The 21205-nt window shown below is 40.0% G+C and overlaps 6 protein-coding genes across 6 annotated transcripts; 4 read left to right on the top strand and 2 right to left on the bottom strand.

Annotated features, from left to right (window-relative positions):
* Positions 1-31: 31 nt before the first annotated feature.
* PCOAH_00033340 (Mitochondrial inner membrane translocase) lies at positions 32-1163 on the bottom strand (the record flags this gene model as incomplete). The annotated part of the gene is made up of 2 exons (XM_020060129.1): positions 32-369; positions 587-1163. 2 exons carry the CDS (start codon positions 750-752, stop codon positions 32-34), a joined length of 504 nt encoding a protein of 167 aa, XP_019915587.1.
* A 2883-nt stretch (positions 1164-4046) lies between these two features.
* PCOAH_00033330 (Ubiquitin-conjugating enzyme) lies at positions 4047-5823 on the top strand (the record flags this gene model as incomplete). Its single annotated transcript, XM_020060128.1, has 7 exons — positions 4047-4094; positions 4364-4537; positions 4690-4840; positions 5112-5181; positions 5339-5393; positions 5513-5557; positions 5758-5823. The coding sequence occupies 7 exons, from the start codon at positions 4047-4049 to the stop codon at positions 5821-5823; spliced, it is 609 nt and encodes a 202-aa protein (XP_019915612.1).
* Positions 5824-7903: 2080 nt separating this feature from the next.
* PCOAH_00033320 (Uncharacterized protein) lies at positions 7904-10915 on the top strand (the record flags this gene model as incomplete). Its single annotated transcript, XM_020060127.1, has 1 exon — positions 7904-10915. One exon carries the CDS (start codon positions 7904-7906, stop codon positions 10913-10915), a length of 3012 nt encoding a protein of 1003 aa, XP_019915757.1.
* Positions 10916-12095: 1180 nt separating this feature from the next.
* Positions 12096-12799, top strand: PCOAH_00033310 (Uncharacterized protein; the record flags this gene model as incomplete). Its single annotated transcript, XM_020060126.1, has 2 exons — positions 12096-12339; positions 12450-12799. The coding sequence occupies 2 exons, from the start codon at positions 12096-12098 to the stop codon at positions 12797-12799; spliced, it is 594 nt and encodes a 197-aa protein (XP_019915911.1).
* A 905-nt stretch (positions 12800-13704) lies between these two features.
* On the bottom strand, positions 13705-15144 carry PCOAH_00033300 (Uncharacterized protein; the record flags this gene model as incomplete). Its single annotated transcript, XM_020060125.1, has 1 exon — positions 13705-15144. One exon carries the CDS (start codon positions 15142-15144, stop codon positions 13705-13707), a length of 1440 nt encoding a protein of 479 aa, XP_019916057.1.
* A 2459-nt stretch (positions 15145-17603) lies between these two features.
* Positions 17604-19180, top strand: PCOAH_00033290 (Uncharacterized protein; the record flags this gene model as incomplete). Its single annotated transcript, XM_020060124.1, has 7 exons — positions 17604-17625; positions 17882-18037; positions 18200-18363; positions 18499-18647; positions 18828-18877; positions 19017-19056; positions 19156-19180. The coding sequence occupies 7 exons, from the start codon at positions 17604-17606 to the stop codon at positions 19178-19180; spliced, it is 606 nt and encodes a 201-aa protein (XP_019915683.1).
* Positions 19181-21205: the final 2025 nt, after the last annotated feature.

The following is a 21205-nucleotide window of genomic DNA, read 5'->3' as shown; positions in this document are numbered from 1 at the left end:
GTTACAGCTGCACGCGTGTCCATGGCGCTCACTAAATGTAGCCCCTTTTAAAGCCATAATCGATAAACGAAAAAACAGCAGACGACATCAAAGAATAGGCACCCATCATTTTATAGCTAGAAGCACTTTTATAGATGCTTCCTGCGAGAAAACCTGCTATGGAAGAATTGTATACTTCATCATTCTTTGTAAATAATTTTACCATATTATTTAGGGCGTAAAAAATCATGGTTATTGAGGCCATTTGGTTGGCGACGCTCGGCCCTATCACTGAAGTGGAATTCAAAACGGAGTTCACAAAAAGCTTCCTCGTTTTTCCTCCCTTCAAGACTCCACTGATTAACCCGCAACTTCCACCTAGTAGAAGGCCTGTAAGAGGGTGCGAAGGGGTGAATGTGTAGGGTGTGCACTGTGGGGTGTATAGTGCGGGGGTGCTATTTTAGGGGCTCTGAACGCATAACGAAAAGGTTCCGAGGAGTGAGTTGGGTCCCCCTTTTTTGTTGCAGCTACGAATAGCTTTTAGTTTAAGCACAGTGAACGGAGTAAAACGTAACCACCCAATTGCACCATTCCTTTGGAGGCGTACCTGTGCCGTAGGCCAAGCCAACGCTATAGACCAGCTTCTCTCCCCACTGTCTACCATATCCTTGCAGGTACAAATTTTGCTTGTCAAGCGATAACTTCTTTTCGGGTTTTTTTTTTAAAATTTCTAAATCATAGTTAACCGATCCCGTTTTTAAGTAATCTCCCATTATATTCCCCTGTGCGTTATATATGATGTGTTACTCATTTATTTGGAGATAGCTGTGCTTCGTCGAACGGTTTCTGCGTGTGCGGCTCTCCTTCGGGGTGCGCGCGTTCGTTGGTTCGCCTTGGATTGAGTGCCTTAAATGCGGTTCGATTGCTTTTCCTTGGTGAGGTCTTCCTTTTGCGTTATTTTTTCTCCCTGCTCTGCGCTGGACTAGGTGCATACAAACATGCGTTGTTCCCTTTTTCTGGCAAAGGTTCGCCCTGCTGCTCTAAAATAATGCTCAATGGCAAGAGTGTGCTTCTACATAGTAGGTTACAAATTGCAGTGACGTGGTTTAAGCTAAAAAGGGCTGTCGCAGCAAACGTTTCGAAAAAATGAGCGCTGCGTGAGTCCGTCGATTTGGCAAATTTATCTTCCGTGGGTACATGTTCGCAAGGGGTGGATAAGCCAACGCATATTTGTAGATACACTCTATGTACTCTTATATATACTCTTATATATACGCTTGTACCTATGCTTATATGTAGGTGTATGACTGACCAAGTGCGCATACCCTGCGTAGGCAAAGTAGTTACCTGAAGGGTGCTTCGTAATTGTTGTTCCTTCTTACAATTCGCAAACGATCGTTTTCTCCGCTCAACTGTGGTATTTTTAATTACTCCTCTTGTAGAAAAAAAATTTATACACTTAACAAAAGGTTTTGCGAAATTCTGAACACAAGTGATTATGCAAATTTACATGCGGCCAGTGTACAAAAATGCTGTAGCTTCTTACGGTCCCATGTTCAGGCGAGCCACGGGGCACCCACAAACGGGTTAAGCTCTGCATACATAATGAGTGCCTCTCGCGCGACATTTATACAGCTCGCCCCTCCATAATGAGAAAATGCGCAAGGGCGAATTTTTATGATGCTTCTTCCCCATTTGCAACACAGTCGGAAGTAAAAAAAAAAAGAAAAAAAAAAAGTGAGCATTTTTTCTTACCAAATTTGTAACGCTATATTTGCTAACATGTAAAATGGCATCATCCCCATTTTTTAGTAGACCCTTTTTGCAAATAAGAAGTTTACTCAAAATTGAGAAAATTTCCTATTTGTTCATAAACAAATGGGGAAATTTTATTTTTTCTGCCTAACTAGGCATTGATGTGCCAACAAAGCTGCTTCCTCTGCGTGGGGGAAAGAACAAATGTCGCATTGGAGAGGGGTATCCAGGCAGCAACGCTTGCCAGGAGTGGATGTTGTTTTTCAGTCGGCCTCGTACAACAAGTGGTGAACAGGGCATGTATTTTTCCTCCACAAAAATGACACATAATATGGTGAGTATATATATTTTTTCCGTTCTGTTCAAAACGAATGACCAACATGAAGGTAACAAATTCCGTGTGTGTCGTAGTTACGATCGAAGTTGTTTGGTTTCCCTTTTTAGTTTACCCCTGTGGGGGGAAAAAAGAACAGTGGAGAACCAACCTCAATTCAGAATCATATATAAATGCTTATTCTTCTGCAACGTTTACGACATTTTTTTCTCTGTTAATCGATCCGTAAATGTGGCACCCACATGGGAAGTCTCTCTTGTTATGCCTACACCACAAGGTGACCAGCAAAAAGGTTCATTCTTCGCCAATGTTTTCTGCACACACATAATGGTGAACAAAATACAGGATACACAAAAAAATTGCCGTATGAACTAGTTCTTTATGAACGAGAAACTGAGTAATAAGGGGAACACTCCATGGCATAATAACGGTAACATAACACCTCCCCTCGTAAGTAATTCTCTGCCTGCATAGTTAAACGCAGCATAGCACACAGATATAAACCATATAGTTGAATACTTTTTTCCCCACACATAGGTCATTCATTAAATGGGAAGTGCAGTCTTTCCCCTCCACTTCATTCGTTTAACATGTCTTCACTTTATATGTTTATGTGGGCACCTCGTGAACGCTGCATTTGTTTAATGTGCCAGTGGTCTACCTTAGTGGCTTGATCGTATGTCCGTTGCGCACATAGGGTTTGGCGCCAGGAGTGGAGCACAAAAAGGGAAAACATATACCTATACACTTAAATGTACAAAAAAACAATCATACGTACGTTAGTATGTATATCACTTATTTTTATTCTTTTCCATTTTAAAAGATTCTGCTGCTGTTTCATTTTTCTCCGTTTGCCACAAATCGGCATGTCGTTATTTTTTTCATTTCCCCCCATCGATCAAGAGGAAATAATATAGCGTTTTTGTTTTTACCAAAAAAAAAAAAAGAAAAATAGCACAGCTTAACTGCTAGCGAATTGTGCATAAGTACGAACACGCAGATATTTACACCCTTATGATGACGCTGAATTGGTGAAATGGAAAAAAAAAGAAGCGATTCCGCAGCGTACGTGTTTTAGAAATATGCATTTCTGTGAAACATTCTTGCCCCTGATTTGTGGCCATTCCGTTGGTCATTTTCTGCACCATTTTTATTTGCAGCTTCATTTGCGTTATTTTTTCTACGAGTGATTTTCCTCCCTGTGGCTATTTTTTTGCCCACACAGTTGTGGTCCAGTCTTCCCTGCGATTTTTTTTTTTTTTTCCTCATTCACTCGTTTCCCCTTCTTTCACATATTTCTTTTCTTTATACGCTTCGTCTGTACCACTTTTGCTGTCCCGTTTCGCTTCGCTGTCCTGTTTACCCCTTCCCTTTGGCATTCTGCTTTTCCATTCTCCGTAAATTCACACACTTGGCCTTTACCAAAATTATGTGCATATGCATGCATGAAATCCTGTTTTCCTTTTCGTTTCCCGTCCGTGTAATTTTTTTCTCACTTTGTTCTTTTCCCCGTGGCTGATAGAACGCACGCAAGAGCAAACCCGCAAAAATATGTACACATATTTACACGCACATGTGTACGCACATACATACACGTGTAAATATACTTGCCAACGCTTTGCAAACATCCCCGCTGGCGCGTTCATACATACACGCGCGTAACAAACGCTGATTGCACAAGCTGTTCGAAGTAGAAAACGAAAATATAGTACGTAAAAAGTGGAACACCATCATACCGTTTTTTTTCTTTTTTTAACCCTCCTACATACCCATCACCTTTTTGATATTATTACCACCGCGTGCGTATAAATATACCCGCGTCGTTGTGTACACATTGGCATTTCTATAAATATCATCCCATTTTTTGTTCATTAAAAAAAAAAAACGCCAACGCGTACTTTCTTCTCGTGTTGTTATTTTGGGCATATATACTCATAAAACGTGCAGACGTACATTCACATAGATCGAGAAAAACAAAATGAATTCCACAACGAGAAGTTCAAAGGAGTTACTCCGTCTGCAGAAGGTAATTGATCAATTGGGAGAGTGCAACTATGAGCACAAGTGAGGTTCTTCAGAACTGTGCGGAAATTCACCCCGTTCGCATGTCTGCATGGAGACTCACCTGTGAGGGTTCATTTGAGTATGCCCTCGGGAGAGTATACGTGTCTGGGATCCCTTCTACAAAATGACATGAACATTCTTGTGCGTTAGGAAGGCACAAAAAAGATCGAACAAATGATAATAGCACATGAGGAGTTCTTCCCATTCCTCCCCCTACGTAAACCTTATTAGGAGTTAAAAGACATTGAAAATGAGAACGTGCAAGAAATAGATGCCCACGTGAAGGACTCCAACATTTCGGAGTGGGTTGGTTTTATCAAGGGTCCATCGGGGACTCCCTATGAAGATGGGCATTTTATCTTAGACATAACTATACCGAATGATTACCCGTATAACCCACCCAAGGTGAGCAAACCCCGCAGCGCTATCACGATCACGTGAGGTAGAGAGCAATTCGACAAGTTCATCTGTGCAGGTTCGTGTGTATATGTACCCCTCCAATTTGTGCCTTCCTCCATGTCCAGTTGCATTCTCTTCCCCTCCTCCCCTCCATGCAGATAAAATTTCAAACCAAAATATGGCACCCCAACATTTCAAGCCAAACAGGGGCAATCTGTCTGGACGTTTTAAAAAACGAATGGAGTCCCGCATTGACAATTAGAACTGCACTTTTGTCTATTCAAGCACTGCTGTCAGATCCGCAACCAGGTGAGCGTTTGCCTCAGTTATTCTGTGGGCATACATATATGAAGCATCGGTCCGCACAGTAGTCCCAACATTTGAGCATTTAAAGCAGGGAAATATTCTTTTTTTTGGGGGGGGGGAAATTTCAAATCATGTTAAAGCTTGCAACATGAGGGATATATTTGTATATGAAACCACACACGTATATGTGGGTCGATTGTACATGTATAATTTTGTTTCCTCTGTGTCTGGACCCCCATCTACATCCTCCCTTTTTTTTTTTTTTTTTTTGTAGACGATCCCCAAGACGCAGAAGTGGCAAAAATGTACAAAGAGAACTATTCCCTTTTTTTAAAAACAGCCAGGTTTTTAGCACACCAAATATGCACACACACCCCAATTTGATAGCCCCCTTTGGGTTGGGAATGCATCTCCAGAGTGTACCTCTCTTATGATTATTTCCTCCTCAATGAGTGCTGTTTTATTATGAATTTTTTTTTTTTTTTCGTTTCCCCCGTTCAGTGTGTGGACGAAGACTTTTGCCACCGGACCGAAACTCGAACCAAGAGAAGTCATTGTAATACGCCACAGCAGAACGGAAGATGCCATTTTGAGCTCGGATTTTTTAGTACGTTCAGTGAGATGAATATAAGATATTTCATTTTTTTTTTTTTTTGTTTTTTCCCCCCCGTTCAGATTAAGAAGATCACCGAAATGGGATTTACGGAGGACCAGGCGAAGGTCCCTAAGAATGCACGTGCATGCATACGGCTTGTTTGCCAAATTTGCAGCATGATCATACACACAGGGGATAGCGCAAAATACTTGCCTTCTGCAAAGCGATAAAGAATATATGCACGTTGTGGAGAAAGTTCCCCCGTACTCTTTCCCTCATTGTGGATCCCCCCCCTTCTTTTTTTTTTTTTATTTTTCCCTTGCAGAATGCCTTAATAAATGCCGACTGGAATGAAACACTGGCGCTAAACACCCTCCTGGAAAATTCATAATTTGGACAAGTAAAAAATCGTACACACAATACGGTTTAGTAAAATATAATATGTTTATGTATCAATAGTATTAAATTAACCACGTTGTTAATTTTCCTTTTTTTTTAATTCAAATATGATAATTTGGTTGCTATTGCATTTTTAAGCCATAATTTTTTGTGTACAAATATTACAACGCCTTTTTAATAAGGCCATTTTTTTTTTTTTTTTTTTTTTTTTTTTTTTTTGCCCTCTGATAAATTTGTTTAAAAATTAGTAAAAAATTTTCCTCTTTAAAGAAAATTAAGTATACTATAAAAAGAAAAAAAAGGAACACACATCCTTTGTGTGTACACATAACATGTGCGCATTTTTCGGAGAATAACCAAATGCGAATCTTTTAATTTTTTCCAATTCGGAAGCACGGTTTGTTATGCAAAGGTGGACCTTCTCGTGGGTCCTTTTTTTACTTCATGATAATGTGGTATATGTCGCCTTCATAAGAGTGCCTTTTTTTTTTTTTTTTTTTTTTTCACCTTCACTGATTGTGCTACCATCTATAGTGACATAGCACAATTCGTTGCGGCTTCTTTTCCATGGGTACTCCCTCGGGTTTTTGATTCCTCATTTTGCGCCCGCGGTGTCCAGGTGGCTAGAAGCATTTAAACCTGAAGCACGTCGAAGACTACACGTTGGACTGCTGAGAATGATATGCGATTGTGCGGGAAGGGTTAAAGGTGGAGCCATGTCCCGTCATATTGCCCTTTTGCCCTTTTGCCCTTTTGCTGCCTTCCCGTTTAGCCCTCACGATGTCCACTTTAAGGCGAACAAAAAAGTACACGCAGCATGCGAAGTTTAAAATTGTAAAACAAACGTGGACACATTTTTCTCCATGTGCGAGGACACATTTGTGTATCGGAAGGAAAGAAAAGTGAGTCTTCGTTTGAATGTCCCCAGAAGGGTAATTTTTAATTTGCCAATTTTACTGTGAACATTTTACACGCGAAAATTTACCGTGTCAAAATTGTGTACTTGTTTTAATTTTTTTTAGTAGGTGGATTTTCTGCTTTCCCAACATTTTTTTCATAAAAAATGTGAAGTCCTTTTTAAGGCAAGCAGCGAACAGTCCAATTTTTTTTTCCTTAGCAGAGAAGAAATTCCCGCGTGATAGCTCTCCCAGGGGATGTGAAAAATTGGGAACGCGACTAAGTAGTGCTGGCCTATGGATGTAGATTAACCCCAGGTGAGCATTTTTCTTTTTTTTTTTTTTTCCTTTCCTCTTTTATTATGGCCTCACTTGGCGGTCTTCCCCTACACGTCCGTATGCATGCAGTGGGAACATACTCCTTATATGCACGAGCACGTACAGTTAAACCTCCCGTATGACGAAACATGCAGGGGCCCTTAACACCCTACGCTGGAACCCAATTTGTTTCACCTTTTAGTTACTCCTTACTCCTATGAGGGAGGCCTCTTCCATTTTAATCTATTTCGAGTTAGAAAATTTTCCTTCGATGCGATTTCGACGTGGACCAAAGGGAAGGCCAAAAGTGTGCGCGAAAAGACGAACTGGTAAAACTGTTAAGGAACTACATCGTTGTGTATTTATTTTTTCTTCTTTTATGAAGACCTAATTTGAACGTTGAAGGGGACTTTTTACATTCATAACGAAGGTGTGGAAGTGAGGTGTCCACCAGAAGGTAGCACCACCACACTTTTTTAGCATCTTTGCTGTTTCTCCGTGTGTAATAAGAGCGGAACGCAAGAAGAAAGGAATCACCAGGAGGAAGAGTCCTTTCCTTCGTTGTAGCTCTAGCATTAAAGCTACACGCGAAAGGCGTAAAGAAGAATTGCTCTTCTCTCATTGCATAAGGGAGGATAAAAAACTCCATAGGTTTATATATATACACGAATGTACACTCCAAAGGGGAAGTGAATAAATGCATCCCCAAGCATGAACGTACCAACGTGTGAACTTCCTTCCCTCTGATTTTTCCTCTTCGACTGGGGGATTAAGCGGTCCACACGGGAAGGGACTAATTTGGGGCAAGTCAAAATTGAGACTACTAGCGTGGACGCAAAGGAGAAAGGGAAAGACAAAATGAAACGAGCCCAATTCATAGCAAACGCGACGATGAAGAATGAGAAGGCGAATGTCCAGGCAGACAATTTTATACCCCCAGGATCGGAAAAATCAGAAATGAAAAATTTTAATTTTTTTCCCCATTTATTTTTAAAGGGGGAATTAATGAGACAGTTTCTGATGGACGAAGATGTGTGGCTATTTATACAAAACTTTAAAATGAAGTTAAAAGAAAGTCCTAACGATGTTGATAGCTGGTTGGATTATCAGCTACACTTGGCGAAAAACAACATGGGGAATTTGTTCCACTCGGATATCCCCCCATTTGAACACGTAAAAAAGAGCAGCGAAAGTTTTAGCTCAAAGACATATTACGAAGTGGATAAAAATTTTGGCCATCCTAATGAGTTTGCCAAGCGGAATGACTTTTCTGAACAGTGTGGGAGGAGTACCTGTGATGATTTGGACCAACTGGACAGACGGACTCCCCGCAGCAGAGAGAGGGAAGAATTCGAAGAAAATGATAAAATGGATGATGAGAACGAGGGAGACAGGACCAGCGCTGTAGAATTAGGAACGCGAGGAACAAGCAGAGTTGGCATAAATGATATACTAATGAGGAGGATGTCCCAAAGCGAACAGGGGAAAGGAAGTGCCAGCACCCAGGTGGGGTATAGGATTCCCACACTAAAAGATGACCCTCATTTGGGGGAAAGCAGAAGTAGATCTGGATCGAGCCACACCCCCAGTAGGTCTGCAGAAAGGAGGATCAGTGGGGTCGGAAGTCATCTCGACTTTAGCAGCGAACGGAATGATCACACCGATGTGTCCACGGATGAAAATTTGAAACACTACCACAATGGTGAAGAAGTGATAATAAAAAAGAGGCATGATAGTAGGGAAGAGAACAAAGTAGCTACAAACAATTACAGTGACGTGGACAAGGAGGAATACCACGAAATTATGGGAAGGATACAGCAACCCAGGGAGAGAAACAATTTAGAGGATGAAATTTTTAGCCCCCAAAGGGAGGCAGTAATGAAGTCGATATATGAGGTGTTCACTGACCCCACGCAGGGTAGTGAGAAGGACGATATGATGACTACGTTTAGGGAAACTACACATAGGGAAGATGACGCACATTGGAAGGCAGAAGATGATTATATTTGCGGTGGTACAGAGAAGGGGGGGCTCTCCCAGGAGAAAACTCCCCTCGGTGAGGATGAGCCTGGGGATAGAAACGGGAAACATCGCATGTCTGGGAAACACCACCCTGGAGGGAACATCTCCCCCGTTGAAGAACTCCTTCAGGGGGAAGAAAAATTTAGCTACCCGATGCACATGCAGGGGCACGAAACACAACACAGAACAGCAACTCTAATTGCGAGTAAAATTCCAACGGAGGAGAGCCACCTCCTAAGGAAAAACAAACAGCTAGAACAACCTCCGCATGAGGAGAAACAAATCCGAAGTGACCCCACATATAGCCCTAAAGAAAGTGAAAAAACATTGCAGGATATGAACAAAACGGAGGTGCCTATTGTAATACCCAAAATGACAGTAACCATAGACAAAATGATGAACGAGGAGACGGACAAAAAATTAAAAAAAATATTCAGCCAATGTGACAATAAAATGAATTTAGATTTATTCGAAAGGTTAATAGTTGTAGACTTTCTAAAAATTGGAAGATATATGAGCCACACTTTGTACTCTCGTATTGAAAAAGTCAATGAAGATTTTGTAACGTGTGATGAAGTAAGGAAGTACTTCCGCAATCGCTTTATTGATGGGACGAAGGATCCAAGTTACTACAACGATAGTAGGTATAGGAGTTTATTTGAAAGGGCCAAACAGGGAAGCGTAAAAAGCGCCCTGCACGTCGTTACTCCATCGGATGGGGATATCAGAGATGAGTCTGTGAATGAAATTTCTCACCTGCAAAGTGAAGCAACCCGCTTAGACTGCGATGAGCACGCGCTAGACGTGAATGACGGAGGATGCAGCCAAAAGGGAGAAATTGTAGATGTCCCATATAAGAAGTGTTCCATTGTAAATTTCTTCAATGCAGTTAAGGACCCCAATAGGGACTACATCGAGTTTAAAGACTTTGATGTGTTCGTAAGAGAAATTCTAAAAAGAAACACATCTTTGCAGTTCCTACATGAGCACGCAGAATTTTTAGAAAGATACATAGAATCTGTCATCGTGAGGATATATTATCACATAGATGTAAACGACACGAATAGAGTGTACTTAAAAGACTTGAGGAGACACAACTTGGCTCACATTTGGTGTTGCCTAGATGACAATATAAAAGTACAGCACGTGAAAAACTATTTCAGTTATTCCCACTTCTATGTGTACTATTGCACCTTTTGCCAAACGAGCAGCTGCAAAGATATGCTCATTGATGACAACGATCTGTACAGATTCGATAACCATTCGCTAAATGATTTTATAGTAAATAGAATTTGGTCTAGGATATCCATCAAGTTGGGAGGACCAAATGAAAAATATATGTGTCTAAACGACTGGATTTATTTTATCATGAATTACGAAGACATGACAACAGATCGGGCCATTGAATTTTGGTTTAAACTAATCGACTTGGACGCTGATTGCGTCATTAGGGACCATGAAATTCAAGTTTTTTTTAACATTCAAATGGAGAGATTAAAGTCGCATTATTTGGAGGAACCTAAATTTGAAGACTGGCTTTGCCAGATGAATGATGCCATTCAGCCAAAGAATGAAGGCAATTTTACCCTCTCCGATTTTAAAAGGAATAAGAAATATGCAGCCAGGTTTTTTGGTTGCTTGGTTAGCTTGTCCAAGTTATTAGCTTGGGAGAGCAGGGATGTGTACAAGGAGTTGCAAATCGAGACGGAGTTTCCCCACGCCACTCCATGGGAGATCTTCTGCAAAACTAAGTACGACGAATTATGCTACATGGAGAATGAAGGCTGCTATGAGGACAATTTTGACACCTACGAGGGGAAGGGCTTCTACGGGTTGGACTCCGATTGAGGGGGGGAGCAGCAATACCAATATTGGTGGTATCCATCCCCAGTGTGGGTTGACTACCGCCTCATTTGCATTTCCTCGTGCCTTTATTCTTAGCGTCGCTTTGTTTCGTCCTTGTGTACCAATATATCACATGGCGGCCAAACGCACAGCCGTGCTGAGATGGTCTCCGTGCGAAGATTAACCCGTGAGGGGTATCAAATTTGGGCAACATAACCGAAACGCAAAAAAAAGGAGGAACAAACCAGTTGTGCCTTTTCTTCATTTTTGCGGAAGAGAGCCATCCTATCAGAATTCCCCTAATAAGGAACCTTTCAGAGAAAAAAATTTCACAATTTGTTTACCTTTTCGAATGGGAGCTCATGTTGCTGGTACTCGAATTAAATGCGTCTGGGCAAGTCCCTTTCATATTATGTAAAACAAATAATTAATGCGTAAACCATAAATTGTTGTATTTTTTTTTTTTTTTTTTATGTCCACCTTGCATTTTCTCAGCTGTGCATACTCAACATGAAGAAATGCGCATTCATAATTAAATCCCATCTCCCCCTGATGATTCTTCATTTGAACATATAAGCATATTTTAATTTTGCGTGCGATGTTGTTTTATGTTTGTCCTTATTATGTTATATCACCCAGTGTGCACACTTTTGAGCAATGTTTTTTTTTTTTTATGGAAGCCAGCTCCATGACATTTTCATTTGGAGAAGGCAAATTTGGACGTGCGTCTATCCCCGCGTCACTTCATTGCACACACGTATTTATGCGCTTATCCACTTATAAATATTTCCACTTTTTTTATCATTTGTTCATCCCCCTTTTTTACCATTTTTCTATACCCTTTTTTTTACTGTTTGTTTATGACTTTTTTTAAGTTTCAATTATCCCTTCATCATTGCTCTGCAAAGACTAAACATGCGCCACATTTTTTGTGTTTTTTTTAAGCATATAACATATGTAGCATTTTCCTTTAGGGGCAATTACGCGAAACGTAACGCGAGTGCGTCTTCATCCATTCTACAGACAATTTTTTCCACTTCTCCTTTAAAATACCACTCCCTGGGGGTACACTGAAAGGGAGCAGTGGCATTGATATTGGAAACCGCGTCCGTATAGGAAGCCACATCGGAAAAGGCGGGCCAACCGAGCAATACGCGTAAAGAGAAAAACGGGGACCAAAATAATGTGTATACGCATAAGCAAACTTACAGGGTTGAATGAAAAAATTCGAGGATCGCTATTTCGAAGAAAAATCAGCGGGCCCACTCCGCTGTACAAAACGCCCCTTAGATACATTTGGTTCATTTTTTTCTACATAGACATATTCTTACTATATGTGTTCACCTTTTCGTGTTTTTTCTCCATAATTCTGCGCCAAGAATGCTTTGAAACATTTCCCATCCTTTTTTTTACCGCGGCAAATTTGGGTAATTTTTTTTTGGCTGCGCACCGGACGAAGGGGCGTGTGCATTTGCAGGTATACGCAGCTGATATGTAATTTTTTTTTTTTTTTTTTTTTTTTTTTTGTACTTTTCAGTTTCGAGCTTTTTTATTGACTTTTTTTTTATGCTAATAAAGGGAGAAGAAATTGTGAGCGAAGATGAAATTATCGTATCCACCTTTTTGACAATAACGTTATGTATCTTTAAGGTTGCAACGAACGTTTGCACATTTTATTTCTCCTTCATTACGTCGGGGAAAATCATGGACTCCACGGAGATCCATATGAAGCAAAGGTGTCATACGTCCGCCGCAAAATGGCTGCTATTGAATTGTATAATTATAAACTCCTTTTCGTTCCTCGAAACTTATATTGAAGCCATTTTGACTTTGTTCTCGATAGTTCATTTTAAGAGGCAGGTGCAGAATTACGAGACAATCGTTTAAGGGTGTGCAAATGGGGGAGTATTCCCCGCGCACGCACTTTTATTGACCTTCACCTTTGTAGAGCAATCCTAATCGATCATTTAACGAGCTATAGATTCTTCCCCTTCTAATTGAATTGAGTTTAACTCATTCTGTACTTGCCACTTTGCTAAACGGGACAACCTGCTCTGCGTGGAAAATTGCACACACGACATTTGTAAAAATGTGTGCTAGCCAAAAATGGGCAGTGATTTTTTTTTTTTTTTTTACGTGAACATTGTTAAATGTGGCTATTGCTAGCAACGAATTTAGTGTTCACCCGCTTGAAGGAAAAAACTTCACAAAAACGTCATAAAAAATACGTCAAAAAAAACGCCACATAAACGCGCCATTAAGCATGCACGCGAAAAACAAAAACAAACGCCCGCGTTACGCTCGTTCCACATTTAAAAAATAAATTAATCACAAAAAACGAGCAACGTGGACAAAAAATACACAATTAAAAAGGCCATTTTGAGTGAAACAATTAGCTAATTAGCCCACCACGCCTTTACACGCGAGAACGTACGCTGTGGAATGGTAGGGAGGAGGGACGCTAATGCACAAATCGAGTAGGCAGCACGCGTGCTTGAAAAGGGAAATTATTTAAAGCTGCTAGGTGTACATCTCGGGGGAAGATTCACGTGGTGACAAAAAAAAATGGGGAGAGGTAGCACATCATGGGGAAGATGCACACCCTCACGCAGCCACCCCCCAAAGGAAAAAAAAAGTAGCGAACAAACAAAAGGAAACTACACTCCGCTTTTGCAAAGACGCATGCGCTGCTTCGAAACGGATGCTCGTTCGGCTGTTATATTTAACCACGATTAGGCGTTCCCCTTCCACGTAGACTTCACGCTTGCCCCATCCTAACCCCCCTGCGCGGGCTACGTCGACACGTAGGCGCTTTCCTCCTGTACAGAGTAAAACGTCTTATCAGAGTACTGGTCTCCCTGCTTGGCATGTTCGCACGTCTCTCCCCCGACAACTACAATGGTGAATTCGTCACCCAAATAAGCATTGGTAACCTTCTGGTGCAGCATAGAATAAATTAAAGTGGCTTTGTTAAACTTTTGCTTCAGCCCGGACTGAATGGAAATGCCTGGCTGGACATTCTGGTTTAATAGAAAATCCGAACTAGCAGTAAAGATTAATTTGTGGTGCGCAGAATGGCCCCACATGTAGAGTTGATTAAATTTGTTAATACAAGCCGAGTGTCTTTCTCCACAAAATACCTTTTTCGCCTTTTGATTATTTTCATGTAATTCCACAAATTTGGGGGTCGTTACAATATTTTGGAAACCAGAAATCCCGCACTGGCCTGAAATTTTATCACCAAAGGACCACACATGTTCGTCTTCTGTTATTAGTAACACGTGTCTAGCTCCTGCACTGACTTTATTTATATTCGGCAACTTCTTATTGTTAGCATCCCTTAAGATTAGCGGTTCAGGGTATATAAAATAGCAGCCACCCTCATCATCAAAGGATCTTCTGCATAGCTCTCCATATGTGCCATCGCCCCATCCGTACAACTCTCCATTCTGAAGAAGCAAAATGCCAAAATTCTTCCCCATGGCTATTTGCTTAATTTTGTTACACTCAAATTTGTAAAAAAAGGTGGGAATATATTTCAAATAATTATTGTACGTTTCTCCCCATATGTACATGGAAGTATTAGAATCACATACAGCTATGCTTTGGTTATATTTTGCATAAATTTGTGTGCAAATTTTTTTTTTCCTCTCACACCTTTCGTAGTCAGTAATTAAATGTGACAGGGCGTTCAGCGTCGTTTCAATCACATCGCCATAGTCAACTATATTTAAAATAGTCGGTTCGTATTTATCCATGTTACATTTTAAGCCATTATAATTTCCATGACCCCATGTGTAGAGAATATTGTCGTTAGACAAACAGAGGGAGTGATTATACCCACAGGCTATTTGTTTGATATGATTGACCGACTCGATTAGGGTTGGTTGGATACTGTATACGATTAAATTTCCCTGTCCTAACTCTCCATGTAGCCCCTTTCCGAAGGAGTACATATTTCCTGTGTTGCTTAAAAATAGCGCACATGATTTGTTACAACTAATTTCTTTAATTTTCACGTTCCACAGCTCGGTGTATATCGTTGGCAAGTGTTCGGGCGTGTCGTCATTCTCGTTGATTACTCTCTTCCCCCAGTAGTAAATGATGGTCCTTTTGTCTTCATATTTCGGTAGCCTTTTAATGAAGTCTGACGAAATGATGGCTTTTGTCACTAGCTTCGGCTGCGACACGTTTTCTTCTTTCGACTTTTTTATTTTGAACAAGTTTGGCATTTTATACGACGCATGGGGGGGAAATAAATTTGTACCTGCGGGTGTGGGTATCTGTATATCTGTATATCTGTATATCTGTACGTTTGTGTACCTGTACGCGTGTGTACCCGTACTTATGCGTACCTGTACGTATGCCAAGGGAGGAACCCCGTTCAGCTGCTATTGTTCTTTTTTTTTTGGGCGCGCCACCGACAGGGGCATACCCACGCGGGGCGCGAAATTACGCGTAAAGCAAAATCGTCACATGGGACAGTACCATCCTGTATAGTGATACACAATGGAGCAAATGAAAAAAAAATAATTTACCTGTGTATACACATTTACACAAAACGGGAAATTAAAAAAAAAAAAAAAAAAAAAAAAAAGAGCGAAATGGAACAGGCGTTCCATGAACGGCTGGAAAATAATTACAGCCAAGGTGTGTACGTGTGGGGGGCACAAATTGCCTCATACCTCAGTCTCTTTACTGATGTATGCGCATAGTGACGGTGCGTATGCATGGTTATTCGCCCCTTACAGTAGCAGTGCCTCCCACACGCATGTCTTAAGGGGCAGCAAAAAAAGGGTGTACACATGTATGTGAGTATGTATGTACGTATGTATGCATGTATGCAGTATGTACTGCTGCGACGCGGGCGCAAATTCAAATTCAGTTAACGGAATGCAGCGAAGTTTTCACGCACGTCCATTTTGCGTATACTTCTGACTTGCAATAGGGTATGCTCTTCGCAAGCGAAAATTTCCCCTCTCTCAAGTGCAATTTTCCTCTTTTCCGCGCAAAATGTGATAAAAAGGGGAAAATGGGGGGAAAATAGCCAGAACGCACTTCCGATCGATGGGTATGTACGCATACTCATGGGCATGCTTTTGCGGGGCGGCACTAATTGTCATATTCGGGTGGAACATTTTATGCTGCGCATTTCTCGCGCCAAAGGAGAACACACGCAAGAGTGCACGTGTATGTGTTCTACCCATATAACAACATCCTTTACGCAAGGGAGGGATGCGGCAAATGTACAGCACGAACGCATCATAGCCCTGGAGGGATCGCGCGCAAAAGGAAAAATAACGACGGCGATGTTCTATCACAAGCGAATGCAAGGGCGGGAAAAAGGTTCGCTAACTTGACTGTTGCCTGTGTCGAAGGAAAGGGGAACGCCGCAAACAGGAGCAGATGCAGGTAGGTAATAAGGTGTTCGCACATACACACATGATTCTCAGTGGTACTTGGTAGCTGCGCAGGTTTTCACCTTGCCACATGATTAGCACTTCCACCCCCAAGATTTATTCATCAATCGTATTTTGCATAAAATGCGCAAGCAGTGTAGATGCGATAAAAAGCTCGTTCCAATTTTTGGTGTACAAAAACGGACATAAAAGTGAAGCCGTTTTGAAATATGCTGCACAACTAAGGAAAGGTCATACTTTGCGAATTAGGGTTGGCAACCTTTGAAAAAAAAAAAAAAAAATGAATCGACCGCGCACTGTGAAGAACATACATTCCGTTATACCATTTTGTTGTCCGCTGGTTCGGCAAGCAAATCATTTTAGCATTTCGCGGAGATACTTCTGAATGTATTTATTATTATTTTATTTTTTTCTTTTTATTCTTTCAAACTTGACACAGTAAAACGGAAGCATAACATAAACACAGCGGTTGATTTGCCCCTTTTGTGTGCCTGCTTTTTTGCACATAGAAGAATGAGCCACTGGGGGAAGTCCTCCCATTCAGTTCACAGGATAGGTGCTCTCAACACTCTATCGCTGCATAAAATTCGTTAGAGGAACAAAAACACGCATCCTATTATTGTTCCTTTTGGCTAAGTACCGACAGGTGATGCTGGGGGGGAGACTGACGAACAAAGTGGATAATTACACATGTCGTAATTCGCACTTACACCCTTCCACTGTGTTCCATATCGATATAAGGGAAAAACATAAAGATGAGAAATTCGCACCTCTGTCTATGTGTAGCAACAAATGAACACCAAATATGCGCTGGGGAAATGGTTAATTAAAATGGGAGACTGTTTCACCCTGGCGAGTTGTTCATCGTGATCTGGCAAAAAAAAAAAAAAAAAAAAAAAAAAAATTTACAAAGCTAACAGTTATATATATAAATAAGTGCATATGTATGTTTACCGCTTTTCGAATTCCCTAGCGAATAAGGAGCACATAATTTTAATCATCTCGTGCGTGGATTTATGCCGTTCGTATGCAAATGTACTTTCGCGCGTAGTCACCAACATACCTATCTGCCCACATGAAAATACGCCTCACCAGCGTGCTGCAAAAATTGCGGCAGAGATAGAGAGGGGGGCTTAAATTTTCTTAAAAAATGCAACAGGAAGAGTAGTCATTGTTTAGTGAATTTATTTGGGGCATCCCTCTCTGCCATGAATTTAGTTCCTCATGTGAATCGCAAGAACGAATTTCAGAGCCCTCCCAATTTGTGAAAAATGAATTATCACAAAATATTAGGTAAAAGCGGGAAAAAACAAAATGGCACATAAGAATGCATGACTTTCTGCTCTACGTGACATCATTAGCAACGCATAGATATATTGTAAACAGAGGGGTTTCACCACACCTGTGTCATTAAGACGCTGCACAGTCTCTACGTATGTTTAGAGAGACATTGTTAGTTCCCCTGCGTAGTAAGGATATCTAGCATCCCACTTAAGAAACCTCGTTTTGTCCTTTTTTTTTTTTTTTTTTTTTTTGGTGCCCTACACAGGTGTAACTAAAAATGCCTGCAAAAAAACAATACGCGAAGCTTATTTAAAAAAAGTCAAGTTATACCACCCCGATTTGAATAAAAGCCCTGATGCCACCTCAAAGTTTAAGCAAATCCAGGAGGCCTACCAAGCCCTGTACAATAATGACTATGCGCGTAATCATACAATTAAGTGCCACTAAGCGTTTAGCTATAGACTCCACTGTGGTTGTGAGCTATATAATAGGCCTCATGCATGAACATAAGGCAATGAGCAGTATATCCCTACACACAAGAAAACACACCTACGTCCACCTCACCCTGTCCTCCTCTCCATAGAAAAGTCCAACTACGGAGAAAACTCTTACGGAAAGGCAAACAAGGCGGAAGATTCAAAGAGCAGTCAAAGTTATAGCTACTCAGATGACTTTACCGATTTTCATAAGGCCTTTTACGAAGAAGTTCGTAAAATGAGGGAAAACGAAAGAAGGGAACAGAACAGAGTAACATATGAATAAATTGTTTAAAGGAAAAAGAGACCCAAGGGGGGTTATCCATTATATTCCTTCCCTTAATAACACCACTAGTGTTGTCACATTTGTTAATGTATTTTTCCTCACTTCACTTCCCCCTTTTAGCGTTACGCGAACAGCAACTACAGTTACTCCATCAACGACCTCCTTCATAAATACCCGCGGGAGCACTTCTACATAAATCTCATTTTTAAATTATTCCCCTTGTTTGTCGTCCCCTTTTTGTTCCTCTTCATTGTGTATAAGCAGTACCTGTAAGACAGAGGCTGACGGAGAGAAACTACGTCTGCATGTATACGCATGTGTGGCAATGTCTGTCTAGAACGCGCCCATTAAAGTGTTAATTTTTATATATATTAATTTTTCCCCCATTGTGCTGCATATTTTCGAAAAAAAAAAACACATTTTTTTTTTTTTTTCCATTTTTCTTGCAGATTGAAGAGTCATTTTAGTGAGAAGCCAATCCTTATATATGATGCATATGGTAGCGCATAAGAAAACAGAAAAATATATATATATACGTATATGTGCACATATGTATGCCCCTTTTTGTGCGTTGTTTTTTCGTCCCTTCTGCCGTGCCATAACACTTTCCCTCAACTGTGAACCTTCTTTTAAAATAGGCAGAGCATATTTGGTAGATGCCCATGGGAGAAAATTTAGGTGAGGAGTTGCTGCAGATTTTGTTGGCGAAGCGTAGTTTAATCTGATATTAATTGAGGTCGCTCACTAATTTTGTATGTCACCTTTCCCTTTTTACAGAGCAGCTGAGTTCGACAAGTATTAACACGTGGGTGTATATATATGTGTATATAATTATATGCACATATAAAATAATTCAAAGACGGATCCCTTTCCGGTGGGTTAAAAACGTTTCTTTTCTTAGCATTTGGGAATTTTTTTTTAATTTTTCATTTCATTTGCTATTCCTTTATTTTTTTTGTAAGAATGCGCCTTTTGCGCTTTTGCAGTGAGGGGGCATAAACGATTTAAACATTTTTAATGAAGCTAATTTTTGGCTAGATACCCTCATGTACTGCATGACGTCTTTGTGCTTCATTCCATTTTTTGTGTATGCTTTTAATTAAGCAAAAATTATTGTTTTTGAAATAGCTTTACTTAAGTAATTGCGCGCTGAGGCAATTACGGAGTTGGTCGATGTTAATTTGTGCGCCCCCCATTTTTGTAGATGATTGACACTTCATTTTTTTAGACCCTACAGCATTACATGCATTGCGCTTTGTCTTATCTTTATTGTGTGCCTTTCACAATGCGCATTCCTTTTGGCGCTTTCATTTTGACCATTTTGATATGTTGATGGGTGTACCAGTACGTGCAAATATATGACAAAGATAAAGAAAACAAATGGCGCTTTATATGCATTAAAGAGTATGCATGCTGCGTGTATATTTAAAATGTGGAATTTTCTCCAAATGTAAAAGCAGGGAATTTATCGCACATTTTAAGGCGATCAACCAAGGCATGGGTTACAACTCTTTTTTTCCATTTTTTTTTTTTTTTTTGTGTGCACATTTTTATATGAACGTTTTTTTGTGTGACAATTTATTTAAAACAACAACATGCAACATTCGTCGGTTTGGCCCTTTCTTGTCTTTTTTTTTTTTTTTTTTTTGGTGAGTAAATTTTTACCCTTTTAAAGTGATTTCTACACATTTTTAAAGAGGGACAAAAAATTCATAACTGCCAAGTGTGGAACTTTCTGTGAACATATTTACAGAACAAATCCGCAGAGTAATTTGCTCATTTGCGTAAATATGTGGATGCATGGTGCCATAAGTAAACAATTTTTTATGAACAGTTTAAAAAAAAAAAAAAAAAAAAAAATTCTGAACAAGCTGGGTAAAAAAGGTTGGAGTACACACACACACAAAAATGGACGTACTCGTTCAGAAATTTTTTTTCCCTGCAAAGCGTACAATGAATAGAAATCATGAAGGCCTCTTCAGTACAGAAAAGGAAAAAGAGGGAAACACACATTTTGTTCACAATGTCATCATGGAACACATGAACATTTTATAACGACGAGCAATGTAGAATTAAAATTTTAATTTATAACCATTATACTGTCAAGCGACACGACATAGAAATGGATTTGCAACATTTACAACGTGCACGTTGGTCCCTGAATGGCGCATTAAATTAGTAAAAATTGCAGCGCGGAATTATGTGCACGTACATGCACATACATGCATGTTGGAAAAGTGGAGAAGAATGACGCGGTGTAAATGTACATATATACATGTGCAATGTACACATTCGTACGTATATACATATACGTCTATGTTTTGCACGTGCTGTCGGCGGTAGAAACTCAGAAAAGGTTAAAGTATTAGAACGTGAATAAATTCGCCCACTATCCGTTTTGCAAAGTTCGGGCGTGCTGATTCGACAATTTCCTTTTTTTTTATGGCTGCTCGTAAAAATGCGAAAAAAATTATGAACACTTTTTTTTTTTTTTTTTTTTGTCCATTTAAAAGCTATTTAAATGGCCTTGCACACAGGCTATAGTTGAACTATTAAGAAGAAAAAAAAAAAAAAAAAAAAAAAGAAGAAGCTTAAAGCTGTCTGTTTGTTTGTTCATTGTTTAATATTTGTAATGTAGAAAAAGTAAAAAAAGGAAAATAAAGATAAAATGAACAAAGGAAAACGAAGCAAAGTAAAACAAAACCTAACAGAGTAAAACAGAACGGAACAAAGTAAAACCGAACAAAAGATAACCAAATGGGAAGACATTTTTTCACCGCTCTCGGTGTGAAGAGTGTTTAACTTTTCCATTGTTTTCTTTTTTTCT

Source organism: Plasmodium coatneyi, chromosome 11 (genome assembly GCF_001680005.1).
Source record: "Plasmodium coatneyi strain Hackeri chromosome 11, complete sequence".
Lineage (NCBI taxonomy): Eukaryota > Apicomplexa > Aconoidasida > Haemosporida > Plasmodiidae > Plasmodium > Plasmodium coatneyi.
Note: the sequence above shows the minus strand (reverse complement) of the source record. Positions and strands in the feature narration are given on the sequence as shown.